The sequence below is a fragment of the Tamandua tetradactyla genome, chromosome 3, assembly GCF_023851605.1.
Source record: "Tamandua tetradactyla isolate mTamTet1 chromosome 3, mTamTet1.pri, whole genome shotgun sequence".
NCBI classification, from domain to species: domain Eukaryota; kingdom Metazoa; phylum Chordata; class Mammalia; order Pilosa; family Myrmecophagidae; genus Tamandua; species Tamandua tetradactyla.
Window position 1 is genome coordinate 135,881,473 of NC_135329.1, and position 20,502 is coordinate 135,901,974.

The 20,502-nt window shown below is 35.5% G+C and overlaps 1 protein-coding gene across 8 annotated transcripts in view; it reads right to left on the bottom strand.

Moving 5' to 3' along the window:
- Positions 1-20,502, bottom strand: part of COBLL1 (cordon-bleu WH2 repeat protein like 1) — a 153,021-nt gene that overhangs the window by 39,206 nt on the left and 93,313 nt on the right. For 6 of the 8 annotated variants that reach the window (XM_077154028.1, XM_077154023.1, XM_077154024.1 and 3 more), the window contains 5 exons: positions 9,177-9,378; positions 7,073-7,301; positions 6,192-6,230; positions 2,900-2,997; positions 2,550-2,786 (listed from right to left, as the gene is read on the bottom strand). In XM_077154028.1, the coding sequence (XP_077010143.1) occupies positions 2,550-2,786; positions 2,900-2,997; positions 6,192-6,230; positions 7,073-7,301; positions 9,177-9,378 (805 nt within the window). The remainder of the gene's footprint in view (positions 1-2,549; positions 2,787-2,899; positions 2,998-6,191; positions 6,231-7,072; positions 7,302-9,176; positions 9,379-20,502) is intronic. The other 2 variants (XM_077154029.1, XM_077154022.1) reach the window with 1 other exon arrangement.

The window sequence follows — 20,502 nt, forward strand, 5'->3', positions numbered from 1 at the left end:
AGCAGTGTTCATGATTTGCTTGGATGGAGGTAGCCTAAGGGTACAAGACTGCAGGAATGGAAGGGAGAACTATGGTGTATATATACGATGTACTACTGAGTGCTTGTGAAAAGGAATGAAGTTGTGAGGCATGCAACTAGATGAATGAACCTTAAGGACGATCAGTTGAATGAAATGTCAGAAACAAAAATGCAAATATTATCATGCCTAACTCATGAGGACTAATGATAATATACAAACTTAATGAATTGAAGTCAAGAGCATGGGTTAACAGGTTGGGCCTATTGTAATGGTTCCTAGATTGTAAGCTCTTATAGCAGTCACATATATTTAGGAGTTGTAACTGTTATTTTTAAGTTCTGAGATACTGAGCTGTTTGCATGTAATCTGTTTGTTCCCTGAAATACTGGGTATAACACACAAGATGCAGAGCTCTGAAGCTATGAAAGTCAGCGTTACCCCATTCAGCAACTGTTAAAAGTGTTGAAAAAGTGATCAGACTTCAACTAGACATATGAATGAAACTGATCTGTATAGGACTAAGGTAAATCAGAACACAGCATAATGGATGATATGGTCTACATTTTAAAACTTCAACTTCTATGTAAGACCAAAGGAAGAGATGTTTATTTGGTGCAAAACTTATATTTTGGGTAGTGCATTTCTAATTTAACCTGGTCAAATTAGATGGTCAGTCTAGCTAAATGCCATAAATACTCAGAATTTTGAATAGGGTATGAGATGTTGTTGATTTGTCCAGGTTAGTGTGATGTCCCCATATATCCCAGAGTAATTTGGGCAGTAAATAAAAAGTATTTGCAACATCTCCTTGGAGGTCTAGGGAGAAAGAAGGAAAGATTAAACTTTCCCATCCAGGGAATTTCTGATATTCTCACAAGTAGTGGGGACAGTCAATTCAATAGGCTGAGCCTATGAATTCACTCTATAAAACTCACTCTATAAAACTTTTTTCTGCAAAGAAGAAGCTTAGCCTACTGATAATCATGCCTAAGAGTCACCTCCAGAGAACCTCTTTTATTGCTCAGATGTAGTCTTTCTCTATAAGCCAACTTGGCAGGTGAACACTCTGCCCTCCCTGCTACGTGGGACATGACTCCCAGGGGTGTAACCCTGGCAATGTGGGACAGGATTCCCTGGGATAAGCTGGGCCCAAGATCATGGGATTGAGAAAGCCTGCTTGACCAAAAGGGGGAAAAGAGAAATGAGACAAATTAAAAGTTTCAGTGGCTAATAGGTTTCAAAGAGTCAAGAGGTTACCCTGGAGGTTATATTCGTATGCATTATATAGATACCTCCTTTTAGTTTACGGTGTGTTGAAGTGGCTAGAGGGAAATACTGAAACTGTTGAACTGTACTCCAGCAGCCTTGATTCTTGAAGATGATCATATAACTATATATTTTACAATGTCACCATGTGATGGTGAAAACCTTGTGTCTGATGCTCCCTTTATTCAAGATATGGACCTTGATCCAGGATATGGACATATAAGTTAAAACATAAGGAAAAAATAAATAAATAATGGGATGTGGGGTGGGATAAGGGATAAAAAAAAAATTGGGCAGCCTGAAATACTAGTGGTCAATGAGAGGGAGGGAAAGGTATAGGAAATGAGTTTTTTTCTTTTTTCTTGAGTGACACAAATGTTCTAAAAATGATCATGGTGATGAACACACAAACTAGGTGATGATATTGTGAGCCACTGATTATATACTTTGGAGGGACTGTATGTACATGAAGATACCTCAATAAGAATATTTTTTTTTAAAAAGAGCATGATATATAATCTACTCTCAAATGTTTAGTAGATAGACAGATAGATAAAAAGAGGGGGAGGGAGGGAGGGAAGGAGGACAGACAGACAAGCTAGGAAATGTGGCAAAATATTAAAAGTTGGGAAATCTGGGTATTGTGTAGGAGGTATATTGGAGTTGTACTTTATTGTTTTTACAATATTTTTCTAACTTTCCTATAAATTTGAAATTATTTCCAAATAAAAAGAATTTAAACGTGATTGCAATATATTCTATATAAAAACACTCATTCATTTTATTATTGAACCTCCAATTATGTACTGGCAAACCCCAAGAATCCCCAAGAAATTCCTCTGAGAATCTCAGAGTCAGATCAAGAAGATATATCTAGTTAGGAACTTATGAATGAATGTAAGGTGTACGCTGTTTTGTTTTTTTTTAACGTATTATTCTGAAAAAAGCATTTCAATTCCTAAAATTGCTGTGAGCATATATGCATTAAACAAGAGCCCTTAGCTGAACCTAAGTGAACCAAGACTTAAAGTTTTACAGATAATTTATTTGCTTGAATTGGAAAACTTAAACCTGACATATATTCTTAACTATATCACAGAACTATACATTCGTATGGCATTTCTTTCCAGTATCAATCTTAGAGCAACCAGTGATTAATCTTATTACTTATTAGTATGAGGAAAAAGACAAGTTAGGTAAAAGGAAAAACAGATGGCCCTCTTACCCTGACCCAACAAAACAAAACAAAACAAACAACAAACCTTATTTGTTTCATCCACGCTCATGGATTTCACTACACAAGAAGCGGGCCTCTCCTGGGTGTGGGCAAGGCCCTGTGGGGCACTCTGAGATGCTGGCATCGGAGGCAATGGAGCCCGCCTCTTCTTGGGTGCATCTGACGGCAGGGTGTTGGAAACAAACTGCTTGGAAATCGTATTGGACCTCGTAAAAGTTGGGCGAGGCTTACTTATTAGAGGGGTTGCCGGGGCACTTGCTGTCTAATAAAGAGTGAAAAAGGCAAAACCTATATATAATTCCAAGATAAAATGTGCATATAATTTAAAAAAATTCGAAGAATTTTATGAAATGCTACAAAAAACAAAATACTCACTTGCTCCCTCTTTTTCTTACTACGTTGAAAAAAACTGAAAAACCCTTTATTTTCTTTCTCCTTCATAATGTCTAGGTTTTGTGGTATTTGGCAGGACTCTAAAATAGAAGAAAAGCATCTTACTTTTGTACATAGAATAAGGTACTATGTTCCGTTCCAGAGTTTCCTTCTGTTACCTTCCCTCTAGAAATGTATGGAACGACGAAAGCTACTATTTGTAGTCTACTACGGGCCAGGCACACTTTTAGGCACCTTAGATACAGTATCTTACTTCATATCCAAGCAACAAGCAAGTTTAGTATTGTTCCTACTTTACAGCAAGGAAACTAACACAGGAAGTCACCAACATACTTTCGTCAAGAACCAGGAAGTGACAAAGTTAGAATACACATTCAGTTCTTTATGACTCAACAGTTTGCATTCTGTACATAATCACCGATACTTCAGAAGAACAAAGATACTTGGAATTAATTAGGATGTGAAGTCGCTTCCACAGTGTTGGTCCCTTAGTTTATTTTAGATTATAATTTTGCCTCAGAACTAAACCATCATGAAATATTTTATGCTCTAAAACATGATTGCCATTATGTGTCTCCTAATTGAAGTACACAATACCATCGATGAAGTATTCTTGCCAAAACTACCTCATCCAAATCTGGTCAAGTCTCTGGATTTAAAAATCAATTTACAGGAAACAGAGCGTATAGAGAAACAGGTTAAATGATATCTCAGGATGCAGTCAGTAAAATACTGAATGTGAGAAACTCTCTGAGATATCCTGGGTTCTTGAACAAATAAATTGCAAATTAAAAAAAATGAGGGAGAATGTGTGGGGATCTATAGACTTTAAATACATTTCTACTATGAATCATACGGGTTTGAGGATAAATAACAATATAATTTTAATGACATTGGAAACGAAATATTGCATATCAAAACTTGTGGGTTATAGGTAAATTGGAACTCAAGGATAAGTGTATAGTCTTAAATGTTTTTATTTAAAAGGGATGTTTAAAAAATTAAATTATGACAAAATAGGGATGCTCCAGGAAAACAATGATAGTTAACACCAATAAATATATTATTCCAGTAGAGCTCAATGATATATTAAAGGAGCACTATAATTCACAAATTAAACATTCCTAAATCTGGGGCTTCAAACATTAAATAAACAATATGAAGTCTGTACAATGATCTTTTGTCAATACTAACAACTAATAATAATGAACATGTGAATAGCACTTTATAGTAAAAGATTTTAGTCACATGCTAAATTTATTTCTCAGAACAACCCTGTGAGGTAGGTATCATAACAAGTTATCATTCTGAGTCCTTTTTCTAATTTGGAGGCTGCTATCATTTACCCTGCTAGGTGTCAAAAAATGGAAGTAGATGACAACACTGCATTATACAACTTACGAGCTAAGTGACCAGAGAGATTAATTAACTTACACAAAAACACACAGGCATTAAATAGTAGAACTGATACTATTATTCATTTAAAGACAATTTATAATAACCTTAATTTTTTTTTAGTATGCCATTATTTCATCTTAAGATAGAACCCCTCACCAAATAAACAGAGATATGCAATTAAATTTTCTCGGAACAGCAGATGGTACACTACAATAAATATGACCAAAGTATTTCATATGGCTATTTTTGGCAAAGCAATTTCCAGGCACCCTATCTTCCTTCACACTAGTCAACCCCTAAGTGTTCACTTAAAGGTCTATTTCTGGGATCACTGCAATAAAGACTTAAACTCTGAGAAAACAGGGGACTTGGACCAACTTGGAAAAGCAACTCAAATACTGTAGTTTTCTATTTCCAGAAGACAGACTAAAAGTAAACGCATGCAAAATTCTAAGCATTCTGATAATATACAAAATAAAGGGGCAGGGGCATTTATAGCTCTGGATTGACCTTGTATAATGCTGACATTAAAAGAAGTTTTCTTAGTTTTACTGTTCCAAATCTCAGAAGATCCTGTTCACAGTATTTAATACTTTGAATAAACTAATACTTTTATGGGGGCGCTCGTAAACATCAATGTTGTCAATATCCTCAAACTGAGGCCAAAAAGATTATGCATTTGCTCACGGTTACATATCTAGATGGTAGCTAAATTAGGAGCAGAAGCTAAGTATGCGTAGCCAAATGTTGGTAATGAAAAGAACCAAAGAGACTACTTTTTCCAACCCCTTAATTATTATAGAAGTGGAAAGAGATCCAGACAGATCCAACAATTTGCCAATCGGCTTGCCAAATTGGCTTGACAACTAGTGCAGCACCAGAATTAAAATGCTATTTTAGGATTCTTAGCTATAAAACACTTTTGAAGACTGTAAGAAGTTTCAAATCTTTTGATTAGCCTAGTTGTCATCCCAGCCACCAACAATAAATGAGCATACTACCACTTATGCAGGTTAATTCTTGGAATTGAGAGGGTTGGTGTACTTGAGGAAAATTGGAAACAGTTTAAGAAAGAAGATTCCAAATACATTCAAGTTCAGTTTACTCTGTTTTTCAGTAGGACAGTAATTATTACAGTAATCAATTATAAAAGTCTACCCTTTTTTAATAGGGTAAAAAGTCTTCCAGGTTTTATTATTGAACATTTTTTAATAAAGCTTTCCCAACTTTATGAAAGTAATATACGTCCATTATAAAATTCTGTAATACAAAGAAAAGGATGAAAAAAAAATCACCCATGGCCCTACCACCCAAAGGTAACCACTATTAAAATTTTTTTATGTATTTCCTTTCAGAAATTTCATATAAAAGTTTTAACAAGTAGTATTAAACACATTTATATGTTTTAAAAGCTCATTTTAGCACAGACATTTTAATGCTATGAACAAATATTCACAAATACTTTAATAGCTACAAAAATTTCATATGATGAATATACCATGATTCTTTTGAATGATTTTTTCATTGTAAATAATCTGAGATCCTTTGAAAGGATCACTAAACTACTAACATTTTAGCCTAATGACAATGCTAGAAAAATCAGTCAGGAATAATGTTTTCTCACATTCTTATGAGGATATAATATCTAAATAATTATTGAAATGTAATTATAATTAAATTACAAAATCAATGGGAAACCTAGAAATTATTTTGTAGGAAATAAAAACCAAGGATTTTTTTTAGGTTAAAAATCTTTTACAGAATGTATGTATTAGTAATGCCATGCAAACAGGTAAAATTAGGTGCTTATTTTCAATTTACCGAATAGAAATAACAATTTTATGTCATAATTCGTTTCTACTGATATACGTCTTACCTTGCAAAGATGACTTACTGAAGGTAGTGACAGAAGTGGCTACAGTAGGAGGGGTAAAAGAAGGTAAATTGACTATAATGATAATGATTGCTCAAGTATAAAGTATCAGTTGAGTTGAAAACGGAGTCTGTAAATTACATAAACCCACAACCTCAGGAATTTTGAAGTTCTCTATGCACAAAGTGTGTAAGTAACTTGATCCTTCACTAAAGTTTTATTTCTCCTAATAAAACAGATCCATTTAGAATAAATAAGCCTGCATTTGTCTATTAGATATCTTATAAACCAACACTCCTTAATACCTCCAAATTTTAAAACCTTAAATTATTTTTCCATAAATTAAAACTGTAAATCATTTCTACATGGACTATCCATTCTTAAGCAAGTTTATTTTGTGCACTGACCTTAGGAAAAATTTGGCAAGAAATTTCCGAACTTCAATGATAATTAAGACTCAGGATAAAACCACAGTCAATTCTACATCATTCACATTTGATTAGGAGAGCAAAGAATTTACAACATGTAATTTTTTTATTTTCTGTTTTATTCTCAAAGCCATAAAAATTAAGCTAAATTTCACAAAACATACATAGGTAGATGGAAAATGTTAAAGTTTAGATGATAGCTAAAAAGGACTGCTTTCATTTCAAATTCATAAACTAAATTCAAGTTGAATTTTATTATATTTTGTTTACTCTTCTTATTCCCAGTGGCACATATTTACTTCTATCCATAGGATCTGTTAGCTTGATTTAAGAACTTGATAATACCAATATTTAACAACTATACACACACACACAGACACATCCAGCCAAATGAATAAAGCCACAATCATTACATACACATCCTGTCAAACGAATAAAATAAAAATCCTTGTTTACCTTTGCTGACATCCACAGCATATAACTCTCTTAGACCAAGGTCATTAAGAGATTTTGTCAAGTCGAGAGGCTCCTGGGATTGATAATCCTTCAACAACAGGGTATGTAACGGATCAAACTCACATTTACTGCATATAATAAGAACAAGTTCTTGAAGTGACACATGTGGACTGACTCTCACTATTGTCTTCTGCGTCTTCTTAAAATTGATCACTACTCTCACAGTTTTCTGAAACAAAGATTATAGCCATATTTATACCATAATTTACTTCTCTTGAGTTTCAAATACTGAGATAATCTACAATTACATATTCATTCAATAAACACATTTTCTATTTTGTTGTAAAGTTCCTTTCTGATTAATATTACTTCCTAAATCCAAAGAAAATGCTTAAAAACAAAGTTGGTTTAGTAAAATGATCTAGACTAAATTCATTACCCTTGAGTAGTAAAAATTAAGTAAATTTAAACTCAGAAAGGAAAATAATAGGTCTAATAACTATACTCTGATTTTTTCTTTTTCCTTAATATATTTACTTTAAAATTAGCACACCTACATAACAATACAGAATTATACATGCTTTATTGTACTTTTAGTCAAGGAATGGTTTATCAGTTATTTTAATGAAAAAAGGTGTATTTTTGGTTAAATAATTAAAATGTTTGTGTTCCTGTCTGTCAACATGATAACTGAGATATTCCACAAAAAGGGCTTACTTAGCAAATATATGGCACATAGTTAAATTATTAAAGAACATCAGCTCTTTTTTATTTTATTTTTCCATCTACCCAATTTATTTTAACCTTTGTCCCCCCTATTAATTTTTTATCTTTTTACCCATATTTTTTACTCATCTGTCCATACCTAGCTAAAAGGAGCACCAAACACGAAGTTTTCACAGTCATACTGTAAAAACCATATCATTATATAATCGTCTTCAAGAATTAGGGCTACTGGAACAGAGCTCAACAATTTCATAACAGCTATTAATATAATTATTTTGGCAGATTCTGATATAATATGAAACAGTATTACAACAGTGTCTATCTAAGACGACTAATTCAACATTATTGAGAAGACTCAAGTATGTCATACTTTTAATGTAATTTAATTCAATCTTGTCTATAAATAAAACTTAGAAACAGGACCATACAAAGTGAAATCTACAGTTTGCAGATTCTTAAAAGTAAACATTTATTCATAAAACTAAAATTCCACATTTAATCCCATGCTACAACATAAATAAAACTATTTCCATGCAGATAAATAGCATACACATCTAAATAGAAAACACCAATATCCTAATTAATACTTATTATTCAATAGCATATATAGAAAGGAAATGCTTTAATATTGGAAAAAGCTTTCAACTGTTTTATAAACGCTTCATAATGAAGTGAAGAAAATATGGATAAATATATGCACTCCATCATATATAAATTAATGAGCAATTAATTTAATTTTTAATTAATTATATCTTTTATAACTTTATAGCTTTAATTTTTATATCTTTTACAAGGTAAAAACAGGTGGTATTGTTCAAATTAAAACATTTCTTGAAATCCACAAACTTCTACCCCTACTGCCCTTAGAACAGAGCAATTTTACAGAAAAAAGAACTAATGATATGAGAATCACTGGGATTAAAAATTTTTTGCTAAAAATTCACACATCATTTTGTATCTCAAATTAATAATTTAAAAGATAATAAATGAAAACTACATCTTACGAAGTGTAGAGGGGTCAATAACATACTTAAATAAATTCTTCAATTAACTTTTATTAAAAGATTCTAAAACATTTCAATATAAAATGCTTTTCCACAAGAAGCAGCTTAAAATACAATTAATTCATAATTGTCAGATTCTTATACAGTCTCTGATACAGTTATCACTTTAGGTCATCTGAAATCTAAAGTATTTCCTAAATTTTAGTTAATGCAAGGATCAATAACCAAATGCATCCTAGAGGCCTAGGAAAAAACTATAGTCATATTCACAGCAAATTCGACCAGGAAAATCTATTTTTATTTCATTTATAATGAACTGAAAAATCAACAATATTTTAAATGTAAGATACAAAAATCTATAATCAAATTCTTACCTCTGGTATTATAGGTGTAGGCTTTTTCTTATCCAAAATTTTTGGCTTTATAATTACCTTCTCCACTTCCAACATTCCTATTGGTGTGTTTGGCTTAAATTTAACAGGGTTCTTTTCAGCTGACAACAGATCAATTGTGTAACTTGATGGATTTAAGTGATACTGTGCACAGAGGAATATCAACAAGTCCATCATAGGTTTGCTGTAAAATAAGAGTAATGGTGGCCATAAAGGTTCATAAAACCATTTTGCCATCTATTAATGTTATTGTTGTGAGCATATATGTCAAAGTGTTCATGTCTTCAATAGAATAAACAAGACTGCAAGACAGTATTTATGAGAGCAGATTAAAAATCTAACTACAAGGTATGTAAGCAGCCAAAATTATAACAGTTAAAAAACCCCGGTAGAATTGTGGCATTCAACAGAGCTTGGGTCTTAGCTCAGAATATTTTTTATCTGCCCAATTATCTTCATATTACGAATTTCAGGAGGAGAAGTTCCTTACCCATGAACAGTCAAGAAGTTTAGCAGGAGCCCCTTTACGGTATTATTTGGAATACTGGCTGTCCTTAGCTTACAAATAGGTTATATTCCAAAGTTCTAATAAGAGTGAAACAGTTGAACAACAGAAATAACAACAAAAAACCCTTCTGGCTTTAGAAGATACCTAAGGAAGAATGTAGTTCAAATTCCTTAACTCATTAAAACAATATTTATTTAATATTTTCTAGGCATTGGAGACATAGTACAAGTGGCATGGCAAACCTGTGCCCACAGATCTAATGCTCTCCTAGATGGGCTAGACCGAGCGTTGGCAAACTACAACCCATGGATCAAAACAGGCCCACATCGGAGATGCTGGAGGGAACTGCCTGAAAATGTGGAGCTGTGTTTCAGTAGCCATGTTTCTTGAAGATGATTGTATAATGATACAGTTTTCGCAATGTGACTGTGTGATTGTGAAAACCTTGTGTCTGATGCTCCTTTTATCTACCTTATCAACAGACGAGTAAAACATATGGAATAAAGATGAATAATAGGGGGGACAAATGTTAAAATAAATTTAGAGTGAAATGTTGGTGATCGGTGAGGGGGAGAGTTGGGGGTATGGTATGTTTGAATTTTTTTCTGTTTTCTTTTTATTTCCTTTTCTGAATAGATGCAAATGTTCCAAGAAATGATCGTGATGATGAATATGCAATTATGTGATGATATTGTGAATTACTGATTATATATGTAGAATGGAATGATCAAAAATTACGAATGTTTGAGTTTGGTTGGTGTTTTTTGGTATTTACAAAAAAAATTAATTAAAAAAAAAAAAACCAGGCCCACATCCTGATTTTGTAAATAGTTTTATTGGAACATAGTCACTGCCACTTGTTTACATATTGCCTGTGGCTGTTTTGTGCTACAAGAGATAGGGACCATATGGCTCAAAGCCTAAAATATTTCCTATCTGGCCTTTGCCAGAAAAAAAATGTATGTGTCCTTGATGCTAGATAATAAATAAGAAACAAAGTAAATGTGTAAGATAATCACAAATAGTGATTGAGCATTAAATACTAATGGTAATAAAAGCCTATTTTGTATAGAAATCACATACCCAATTTGAGATTCAGGGACACTTCCCAATTTTTTTTTTCCCTCTTTCCACAGACTCCAACGGTTGATCTGGAATTGTGCTCTCATTCACACCATCAACAGAGGAAATTACGTGGTTTTTCAGTTCTACTTAATTGTCAGTCCTTAAGGAAAACGTGCTAGAAGATCTTTTGTACACTGCTTTCCTCAAATGTGTTGACACTAAGATATTAGTTCATATTTAAGACAGTAAATCGCTGTATGCAAGTCCTATTTTCATGGATGGAGATGTAGGCTGCTGGGCCTCACATTAAGTTAATCAGGTGGCCAGCCACTTGTTTTTTAATGGAGAAATGTAAATGTCAGTAAATACAATTTTCCAGTTTTTTTTACTGGAGACAGGAAACTGGCTTTCAGAAACTTGACAGGGAAATGAGGACAAATTCCACCATTCAGTAAACAATTTTTTTTAAAATGAGATTTGAGTCAATATTTTATTCATGTACATACTTCACTCATTACTTGCCTCATCCCTAAAAGACTCTCCTGCAGGCAAGGTCATTATTGCAGAAAGTCAATGGATTTATGAGACTAAAAATAATTGGAGACTTCATCATGTTGTGGTTTGGGGCTACTAATATCTTCCTCTTCCATGGTATATGTTTAGGAACTGGCTGTGGTTGAGCTGCCAAAGAGAAGAGTTTATCTGCTCTAGTTGAGAGGAGACGGGGCTAACTAAGGTAGTGGTTCTCAAACTTACATGTAAATCATAATCAACTTGGGATCTTGTTAAACCACAGATTACTGGGCCCCATTTCTGGAGTTTCTGATTCCTAGGTCTCCGAGCAAGTCCCCAGGAGATACTGGTGCTACTGGCCCAGGGATAGTAAGAGATTTCATTTCTAAATTTTGTCTGTGTCTAGTAGCTCTGACTTGTAGCTATAAAGCAAGCGGACTCCCAATCCCTTTAAAGGAGTTACCTCTTTCCTTAACTTCATATCCATTCACAGTAAGTTAATGTCTTTATTTTCTATGCAATTTTTTTTCTTTTTTTTTTCTTATTTCTATGCAATTTTAATTTAATACATGTTTTCATATGGCACCTTACCCCTACTCTCCTAAGTGGGGTTCCCAGGTCTAGAGCCCCTCTGGTTCATGTTTTTCCAGAGAACGACTATCATTTAGGGGTGGGGAAGGGTTACTTGTCTGGCATTGTGTAGACTTGTCAAACAACACTGCACAGAGACTTTCAAACCAGTCCTGTTTTAAAGGCCCCCACCTCACCTTCACCTTCTGTAGTTGTTGCATTCTAGTCTCTATGGGCTAAAGAGGCATGTTTCTTAATGGTATCCTGCTTTCCCACATATAAGTAGCAGCACATTGTACATTTATCAAGAAAAATAAATAAATAAGTCAAAGATTTTAAGGCTATGGGTAAAAAAAAAGTGTTCTCTAGAATATGTTTCAATATTCAAAATGCTTTCTCTATGTCTTTATTAGATGCTTGCACAATATTTAGTAATTTTATATCCTCCTAATTGAGCTACATAGTATGCTAGTACGTAAATTTGTCCATAATATCCCAAACTGAAGCCTTGGAAAGTACATTCCAAGATTCATCAAGAGAGAGACAAACATAATGGTCTCACTAAAGTGTATTTTTTGGTAATAAAGCATTCTAGTCAAGGAATTTGATACCATATACCAATTTGAGACTTGAATATGGTATCTTCTTTCTCTGATAGTAAATAAAGTTTAGAGAGATTAGGTAATGTCTAGGCAAATACAACATAATTATAAAATACCATTAAGTTGGAAAAAGAGAGAACTTTTCCTGCCAACAAAATGGATAGCTGTCCACTCTTGTCTATGAGTAATTGGTGACATATGTAGTTATGATGTTTTTATTTCTTTCTATATATACATGCGCCAAGCAATAACATAAAAACACTAAAGCTTACAGTTTAAACATCATTTACTTGTTAAATGTATGGTTGTCTAAAATCTCTGGCGGATATACATAATAACAGTTATTAAAAGCTTGGTTTTGTTTAGTTAATCCCTATTTTTGTGCCATCATAATTACTCCTCCTATGCACACACAAAAACATTTAAGGAAAAAAATATTTTTCAATTTTAAAAATAGGTAAGAACAATTTAACCTTTCCTTAAATTATATTTAGGAAATATAATTATATATTTATAAAATTATATTTCCTTAAAATATATTTCTCATTCTAGGATACCTTAATGAATTACTGCAACTATGTGATACATTAATTTTCTAACTTAAATGACGTATAAAATAGATCAAGGATAATATAATAATGGCCTATTCCTTTAATCAATTTGGTCATACTATAATCTTTATGTATACCAGATTTCATGGCAAAATGAAAGGCTAGATGCTGACTACAGCTATATCATAATCTTTGAACTCAAAGCTGCCTAATTATTTTCTAATAAAAAGTCCCTTTGAAAGGCAACTGAAAATTATAGAACCTCTTTATGATTTTATTCTCCCACTCCCAGAAATCAACTTTGTCTTAAAAATAGTCTTACTCCCAGGTGAACACAGAAGACTATAAAGTTACGTAAAACTTCATGCAATGGCAGAAATGGTCTATATGCTATGTTGCCTCATACAGTAGCCACTTACCACATTCGATATTGAGCACCTGAAATACATTGAGCTAGTGGACTGAAAGAAGTGGAATTTTAATTTCATTTCATTTTAATTCAATTTAGATAGTCACATGCATCAACTTGAAAGAGTAGTTCTAGTGCATTGATTCTCAAAGTGTGGTTCCTGAAGGAGCAGCCTCTGCATCTTCTGAGAAATTGTTAGCAATGTAAATTTTCAAGCGCCAAAGCAGACCACTGAATCAGAAACTCTGGGGACGAGGCACAGATGTTTGATCTTGCACTTACCCTGACTGACAGAACTTGCAAAGACTTGGCAATTTCACTGAGTGAGATAGAAAACCATTGAAAGGTGCTGAGGAGGAGTGATGTGATATCTTTAACATTTTATTCCACTGTTGTATTCAGAATAAATTGGGGGCAGGCAGAGAGGGAGGAACCAACGGAAGGAGCTGAGAATCACAAGGTTTTTCTAAAAATTTAGGTGGGAGGTCATGGTGGCTTAAACTAGACAGATTCTAGATACATTTTGTATGGATGTGATAGAATTTGCTATGTGGGGAAAGAGAGGTCAAAGTTAAATTTTTTTAATTGGGCAAATGGAAGGATATAGTTGCCATTTACTAAGATGGAGAAGAATACAGTAAGAACAACTTTGGGAAAGACAATTTGGAGTCTGGTTTGAAATAAATTAAATTTGAGGTATCTATAAAACCTCCAAGTAGAGTAGGCATTTGGGTATTTAAGTCAGGGTTCAGGAGAAAGGCCCAGGTATAGATGTTAGTCTGGAATCGGCCTGCAAGCATTCTTGATTTGGAGGTCCAGTGACTGCTGAAGAGTTACTGCAAAGAATTTGTGGTGGGAGACTCAGAGAGAGCAGAGAATGCTGCAGCACCATGAAGCAGAGAGTCCACCAGCCAGCGACCTTTGGAGATGAAGAAGGAAAACGCCTCCCAGGGAGCTTCATGAAACAGGAAGCCAGGAGACCAAGCTAGCAGATGACACCGTATTCACCATGTGCCTGTCCAGCCGAGAGAGAAGCCCTGACTGTGTTCGCCATGTGCCTTCTCACTTGAGAGAGAAACCCTGAACTTCATCGGCCTTCTTGAACCAAGGTATCTTTCCCTGGATGCCTTTGATTAGACATTTCTATAGACTTGTTTTAATTGGGACATTTTCTCAGCCTTAGAACTGTAAACGAGCAACTTATTAAATTCCCCTTTTGAAAAGCCATTCCATTTCTGGTATATTGCATTCTGGCAGCTAGCAAACTAGAACAGATTTTGGTACCGGAGAGTGGGGTGCTGCTGCTGCAGTTTGCAAATACCAAACATGTTGGAACGGCTTTTTAAATGGATAAAGGGAAGATTTTGGAAGAGTTGTGAGAAGCTTGATAGAGAAGGCCTAGAATGCTTTGGGGAGACTGTTGGTAGAAATGTGGACTCTAAAGATACCTCTGACCAGGCTTTAGTCAGAAATGAGGCATGCATTATTGCAAACTGGAAGGAAGGCAATCCTTGTTTTAAAATACCAGATAATCTGACAAAATTGATGAGTGGCTTTGGCTGGAAGGCTGATTTTAAAAGCCATGAACTTGGATATTTAGCAGAAGAGATCTCCAAATTAAATGTCGAAAGTGCAGTCTGGTTTCTCCTTGCAGCTTACAGTGAAATGCGACACGAAAGAGATAAGTTGAACACTGAACTCTTGAGTAAAAAGAAACCAGAAATTGAGGTCCCATAAAATTCTGGGCCTACAGAAAGGGAGACTACAGAGTATAATGTGGATTTAACCAAATGTGGAACCAGTCAGCCATTTCAGAGAAAGTCAGGATCGGACATGGCGTTATCCAGGAAAGATTTGTGGAAACTCCTTATGTCTGATGGGCATGATTCAACACTACTGCATAGAAAGCCAACGAGAGTGCTGTGGGACCTGTATAAACAGAGCCGCTGCCAGTCTGAACTGAGGGGTTCAGAGAAGGGACACATTGGAGGAAAAATAACTTCAGAGGCAAAACCGTGGAGGCTGAGGTCTGAAGTCAGGAAGCCTCGGGCCAGGAGAGTGGACCCACCCAAGCCTGTGGAGAGGGTGAGTTTGCCCCAAAGGCAGAGAATTGGTCTTCCACCTCTTTGCAGTGGAAGAGTCATGCCGCCTCAGGCCTTGGAGAAGGTGGAGCACGTTCCTTAGGGTTTGGGGAGAGCCTGGCTGCCACCACAAAGTGGGGTTGAACATGTGCCCCGGAGGCAGCAGAGAGCCTGGGTGCGGCCCCAATGCTTGGAGAGGGTGGAGCCGAGAGAAAGGTGGTCTCCCCAGTATCCCCCAAGGTTGCATTCAGAGAGAGGCAGGCATAGGCATTTAGAAAGGGTGGGACTAACACTTTCTAAAGCCTTGAGGATAAATGAGTCTCAGACTTTGAAATCTAATGGACTTTGCCCTGCGGGTTTTCGAAACTGTATGGGTCCGGTGACCCCTGTGTTCCTTCCTCCCTATGGAAATGTGTCTATGTATCCTATGAATGTTCCTCCTTTATATGTTGGCAGCAAATAACTTGCTATGAGTTTTCAAAGGTCCAGAGCAAATGGAGAAAATTTTGCCTTAGGATAGATCATGTCTATAACGGACTTGATGAGATATTATACTGTCTCTAATTTTGTACTTCATTGTATTGCTACTGATAGGTTTAAGGATTTCTGATGTTGTTATGAAATTAATGTATTTTGTATATGTTGAAAACATGTCTTTTTTAGGGGCCAGAGGGTGGAATGTGCTGGCTTGAAAGGAAGTATGCCCCCTAAGAAAAGCCATGTTTTAATATAAATCTCATTTCTTAAAGGTAGAATAATCCCTATTCAATAATGTATATTTGAAACTGTAATGAGATCGTCTCCCTGGTTGATGTGATTTAGTTAAGAATGGTTGTTAAACTGGATTAGGGGATGACATGCCTCCACCCATTTGAGTGGGTCCTGATTAGTTTCTGAAGTCCTATAAAAGAGGAAACATTTTGGAGATTCAGAGAGACTCAGAGAGAGCAGAGAATGCTGCAGCATCATGAAGCAGAGAGTCCACCAGCCAGCGACCTTTGGAGATGAAGAAGGAAAACGCCTCCCAGGGAGCTTCATGAAACCAGAAGCCAGGAGAGTAAGCTAGCAGATGACACCGTATTCACCATCTGCCCTTCCAGCCGAGAGAGAATCCCTGACTGCGTTCGCCATGTGCCTTTCCAGATGAGAGAGAAACCCTGAACTTCATCGGCCTTCTTGAACCAAGGTATCTTTCCCTGGATGCCTTTGATTAGACATTTCTATAGACTTGTTTTAATTGGGGCATTTTCTCAGCCTTAGAACTGTAAACGAGCAACTTATTAAATTCCCCTTTTGAAAAGCCAAAAAAAAAAAAAAAGAATTTGTGGTGGACCTAAGACAAAGACAAAACAGCCTCAACTAGTTCGAACACTTGAAGTACGTAATTTAAGCCACAGCATTCAGCACTAAAAATATGGGAGAGATGACCCTGAGCTAGGAGGTTTTGAGGGTGGGAAATACTGTCAAACTCTCCAATAAAGAAACCAGCACACTATAAAAGTTGGACATTAATTTTTAGGCAGGACCTGCATCCAAAGGGCTGCTGCCAGATTAAGTAGTCACAAATTGCACCCATAGAAAAGGAAATCATCTCTTAAATATAGTGATTTAGAATTAGCCATCTTGATGCCAAACTAATTCTGCCAAAGACAACAATTTTGGTTTGGGGATCATTATCCTGAGCTGATGCACCTGCCAGCAGTTGGCTAACAGGCTCAGCCACAGGATGCCCCAGGAAGGATGCTTGTCTTCTTATTTGGAGAGGCAGGAACACATGTGAGCAGTCTGCCTGAAACCTGAGGCAAATTATTAAAAGTTGAAAAGGACTGGCTTAACCTGATCATCACTTCCTCATTCAAATGACAGTTAGTCTCTTTCTCCTCCATACTACTACAGCACTTTAAATTTTCGTTTACTGTATTAATTAATAGGGTATGCTTTGACTTGATATTAACTACTTTTTTCTTTTAATATACTCATTTCTTGAATGAGGGATATATATTTTTGCAAAACCTCTTCTTTGAAATGAGGAAATCCCTATGAGGTTTTCCACTTCCTTTTAGAAATCAATTACAAACCCTTGTATTACTTTCATATTTATTGTCTTATTTTTGCCTACAAGCACCCTTAAAAGCTACTATTATTTTATGAATTAAAAAAATGATGTTAGAAAGTTTATTTGACTAGGTGTGTTGAGCATATATAGAATTAGAGCAGTCAGGATGAGAATTCCCAGCTACATTAGAACCTTCAGCTACATTTCAGCCTCATGATACCACAAGTCAGGATTCAAGATGAGACAGATGGTTTGGAACAGGATACAGCTATCTGCTGCAGTTTTACTTCGTAGATTGGTGTCATCATTGAATCATTTCTGAGTTCTCTGGTAACACTCTCTGTATTTGTGCCCATCTTAGGGGTAATCTTTTCCTAGTTTTGCTAGCTGCTAGATAAGGCAAGACTTCCATTTCTGTGTTATAAAAATTCAATTGGTAGCAAAAATTCAGGTCATAGTTTACTAAAAAGCTTTCAGATCAGCAAGTTGTCCAACAACTGCCTTGAGGTGTTTAAACAAAGTCACTTACCAATAGAGGGATTACTTAATTTATCATCCAATCAGGAACACCTGAGAGGAGTTAATGCCTAATTGGTACAGAGTTTCTGTTTGGGGTGATGGTAATGGGATAGTGATGATGGTAGCACAACACTGTGACTGCAACAATACTATATTGTATATTTGAACGTGGTTAAGTGGGAAAGTTTAAGGTGTATGTATGTTACCAGAATATAAATTTTAAACCCTCCTGAAACTGCACAGCACAGCAGTGAACCCGAATGTAATTATGGACTACAGTTAATAGTCCAGTTACAACAATATGGTTTCATCAATTGCAACAAAAGTATCACACTAACATAAAGAGTTAATAGTGGGGGAAGTGCCTGTGTTGGAGGGGTATTGAGCAGTACATGGATCTCTGTACTTTCTGCGTGATTTTTTGTAAACCTGCAACTTCTCTAATAACAATGTTTATTGAGAACTGTTTGTTGTTATAAGGTGTAGCTGCCTAGCGAGGACAGGAAAGAGGGTGGAATTCCCAGGACAAGAGGAAGGGAGTTAGTTGTGCAGTCCGCAGCCGCCCCTGCCCCAACCCGGGTCCAACTGGCCAACAGAGACTGCTGCGCTTCCCTGCTCAGGGCTGCAGAGGGCAGCACTAGCACCAACACTGCATGACTTTGCACCTCCATCAATTAAAAATCAATTTAAGTGCTGTCACATTGAAATACTTTAGCAGTTTAAATCCTGCTTTTTAAAAAGCAGCTACAGCTGAATAAGTATATCGATCAAATTTTAAGCATTCTGCAGAGTTCTCCACACTTTATGCCAGGTAATTGGTTTTTAGCAGTATGTTTTGAAAGCATATCACCTATTACATATATGTATTTATCATACATTTCTCATCATCTGACACTTTTCAATAAATATAAGTATGATGGGGGCTTTTGGAATTCTTCTGACATCCATACTGCTGTTACTGTTTTTGCTTTGTTTTATTTTTTAACAAAAATGAACCATATTGGTCCAGTATTATCTTGTTATTTTTCACCCCACTTTTTCCCAATAGGTGGCAGTGTGCTCCATGTAAAATGCACATAAGTTATTCATCTATCCTATGCCTGTCAAATCAAAGGACTTACTCTCAACTCTGCTGTAAACTGCTGTTAATCAGACAGGCAAATCAGGCCACAAATCTGTGCAACATGTCTCTGGGTCATTTTACAGAGAAGGCCTGGTGAGGTGAGGTGATTTGCATGAGATCACCCAACTAGATCATGGAGCTAAACTTAGGGCTGGAACTTTAACTTCTAGTTCTATGCATTCTTTATTTTTGTTTTCATTCATGGCATTCTTGTATTTGTCAAATCTAAATGAATTAATTACTATTTATGGGAGAGGCATGAGATTCAAAAACATTCTCCTCTGTTATAAATAGTACTGATTCCACTTCCCACTCTTGTAAGAGAGAAAGTAATAATAAGCTATGGAATACTGGCAAAGAAAATTAGTATCAATCTTTTTGAAAGTTTCCCATATTAAAGACTTAACCTTAAAGTGTGTTCCAGAGAAAAAGAAAAGAGGGAAAAGGAACAGATACTTATTGAGACACTTGACTGTCAAACAAGGACCTAGGGTGATACAAAACCTACCAACATAATTCCTTTATTCTCTGTAGTGTCTGTAACATTTAGCCGATAAGCTCATTTCATTAAAATTAACTTTTTCCAAGCACTGGTAAGTACCACCATTTACACTGCCACACAGTATACATTTTCTGATGTGAACAGTCCCAAGGTGTCTGTCTTTAACAGCAGTACCCTTTACTGCTTGCTTTTAGTAAAGCAAAGAGCTGTTCTGCCCTAAGAGAAAGACAGTTTACCACTGCGTGTATGTGTGTCACATGCATACACAGACACATAAACCTGTACTACAGTATACTCTATATTACATACAAACAAAATCATTTTAATTCCTCCTTCCTTTACTCCAGTAATTCATGGTATCATGATACATGGAAATGCTTAAGACTTTTTAGGTTTGACACTGCATCTACTCTCACTGCTAGCAAAGGTTCACAAGGACAAGATGACAGAGAGAGGGTGAGTTTCACTCATTAAAGAGGAGTCATCACTGAGACAGCAATAGGTTACCAGCCTAATTCAGGATAAACTTTCAGTTTCACCCTGGGCATAAAGTCTATTGTTACCTCCTAGTTTATTGTGTTTCCTAATCTGAATAAAGTCTTTGAAAAAAATCAGTGTAATAAGTGCATTCTTCCGAAGATAATGCTATGCATTCACATTCTCACAAATTGAACATTCTGAGCATACCTCTGCATGATCTGTAAGACAGAAGGGTCTTTCTAAAAATCTTCCCAAAAAATGCGTTTTGAAGAAGATATATATTTTCAAAAACTTAAATGAAACATGTTTTCTAAATATCATTTTCTATC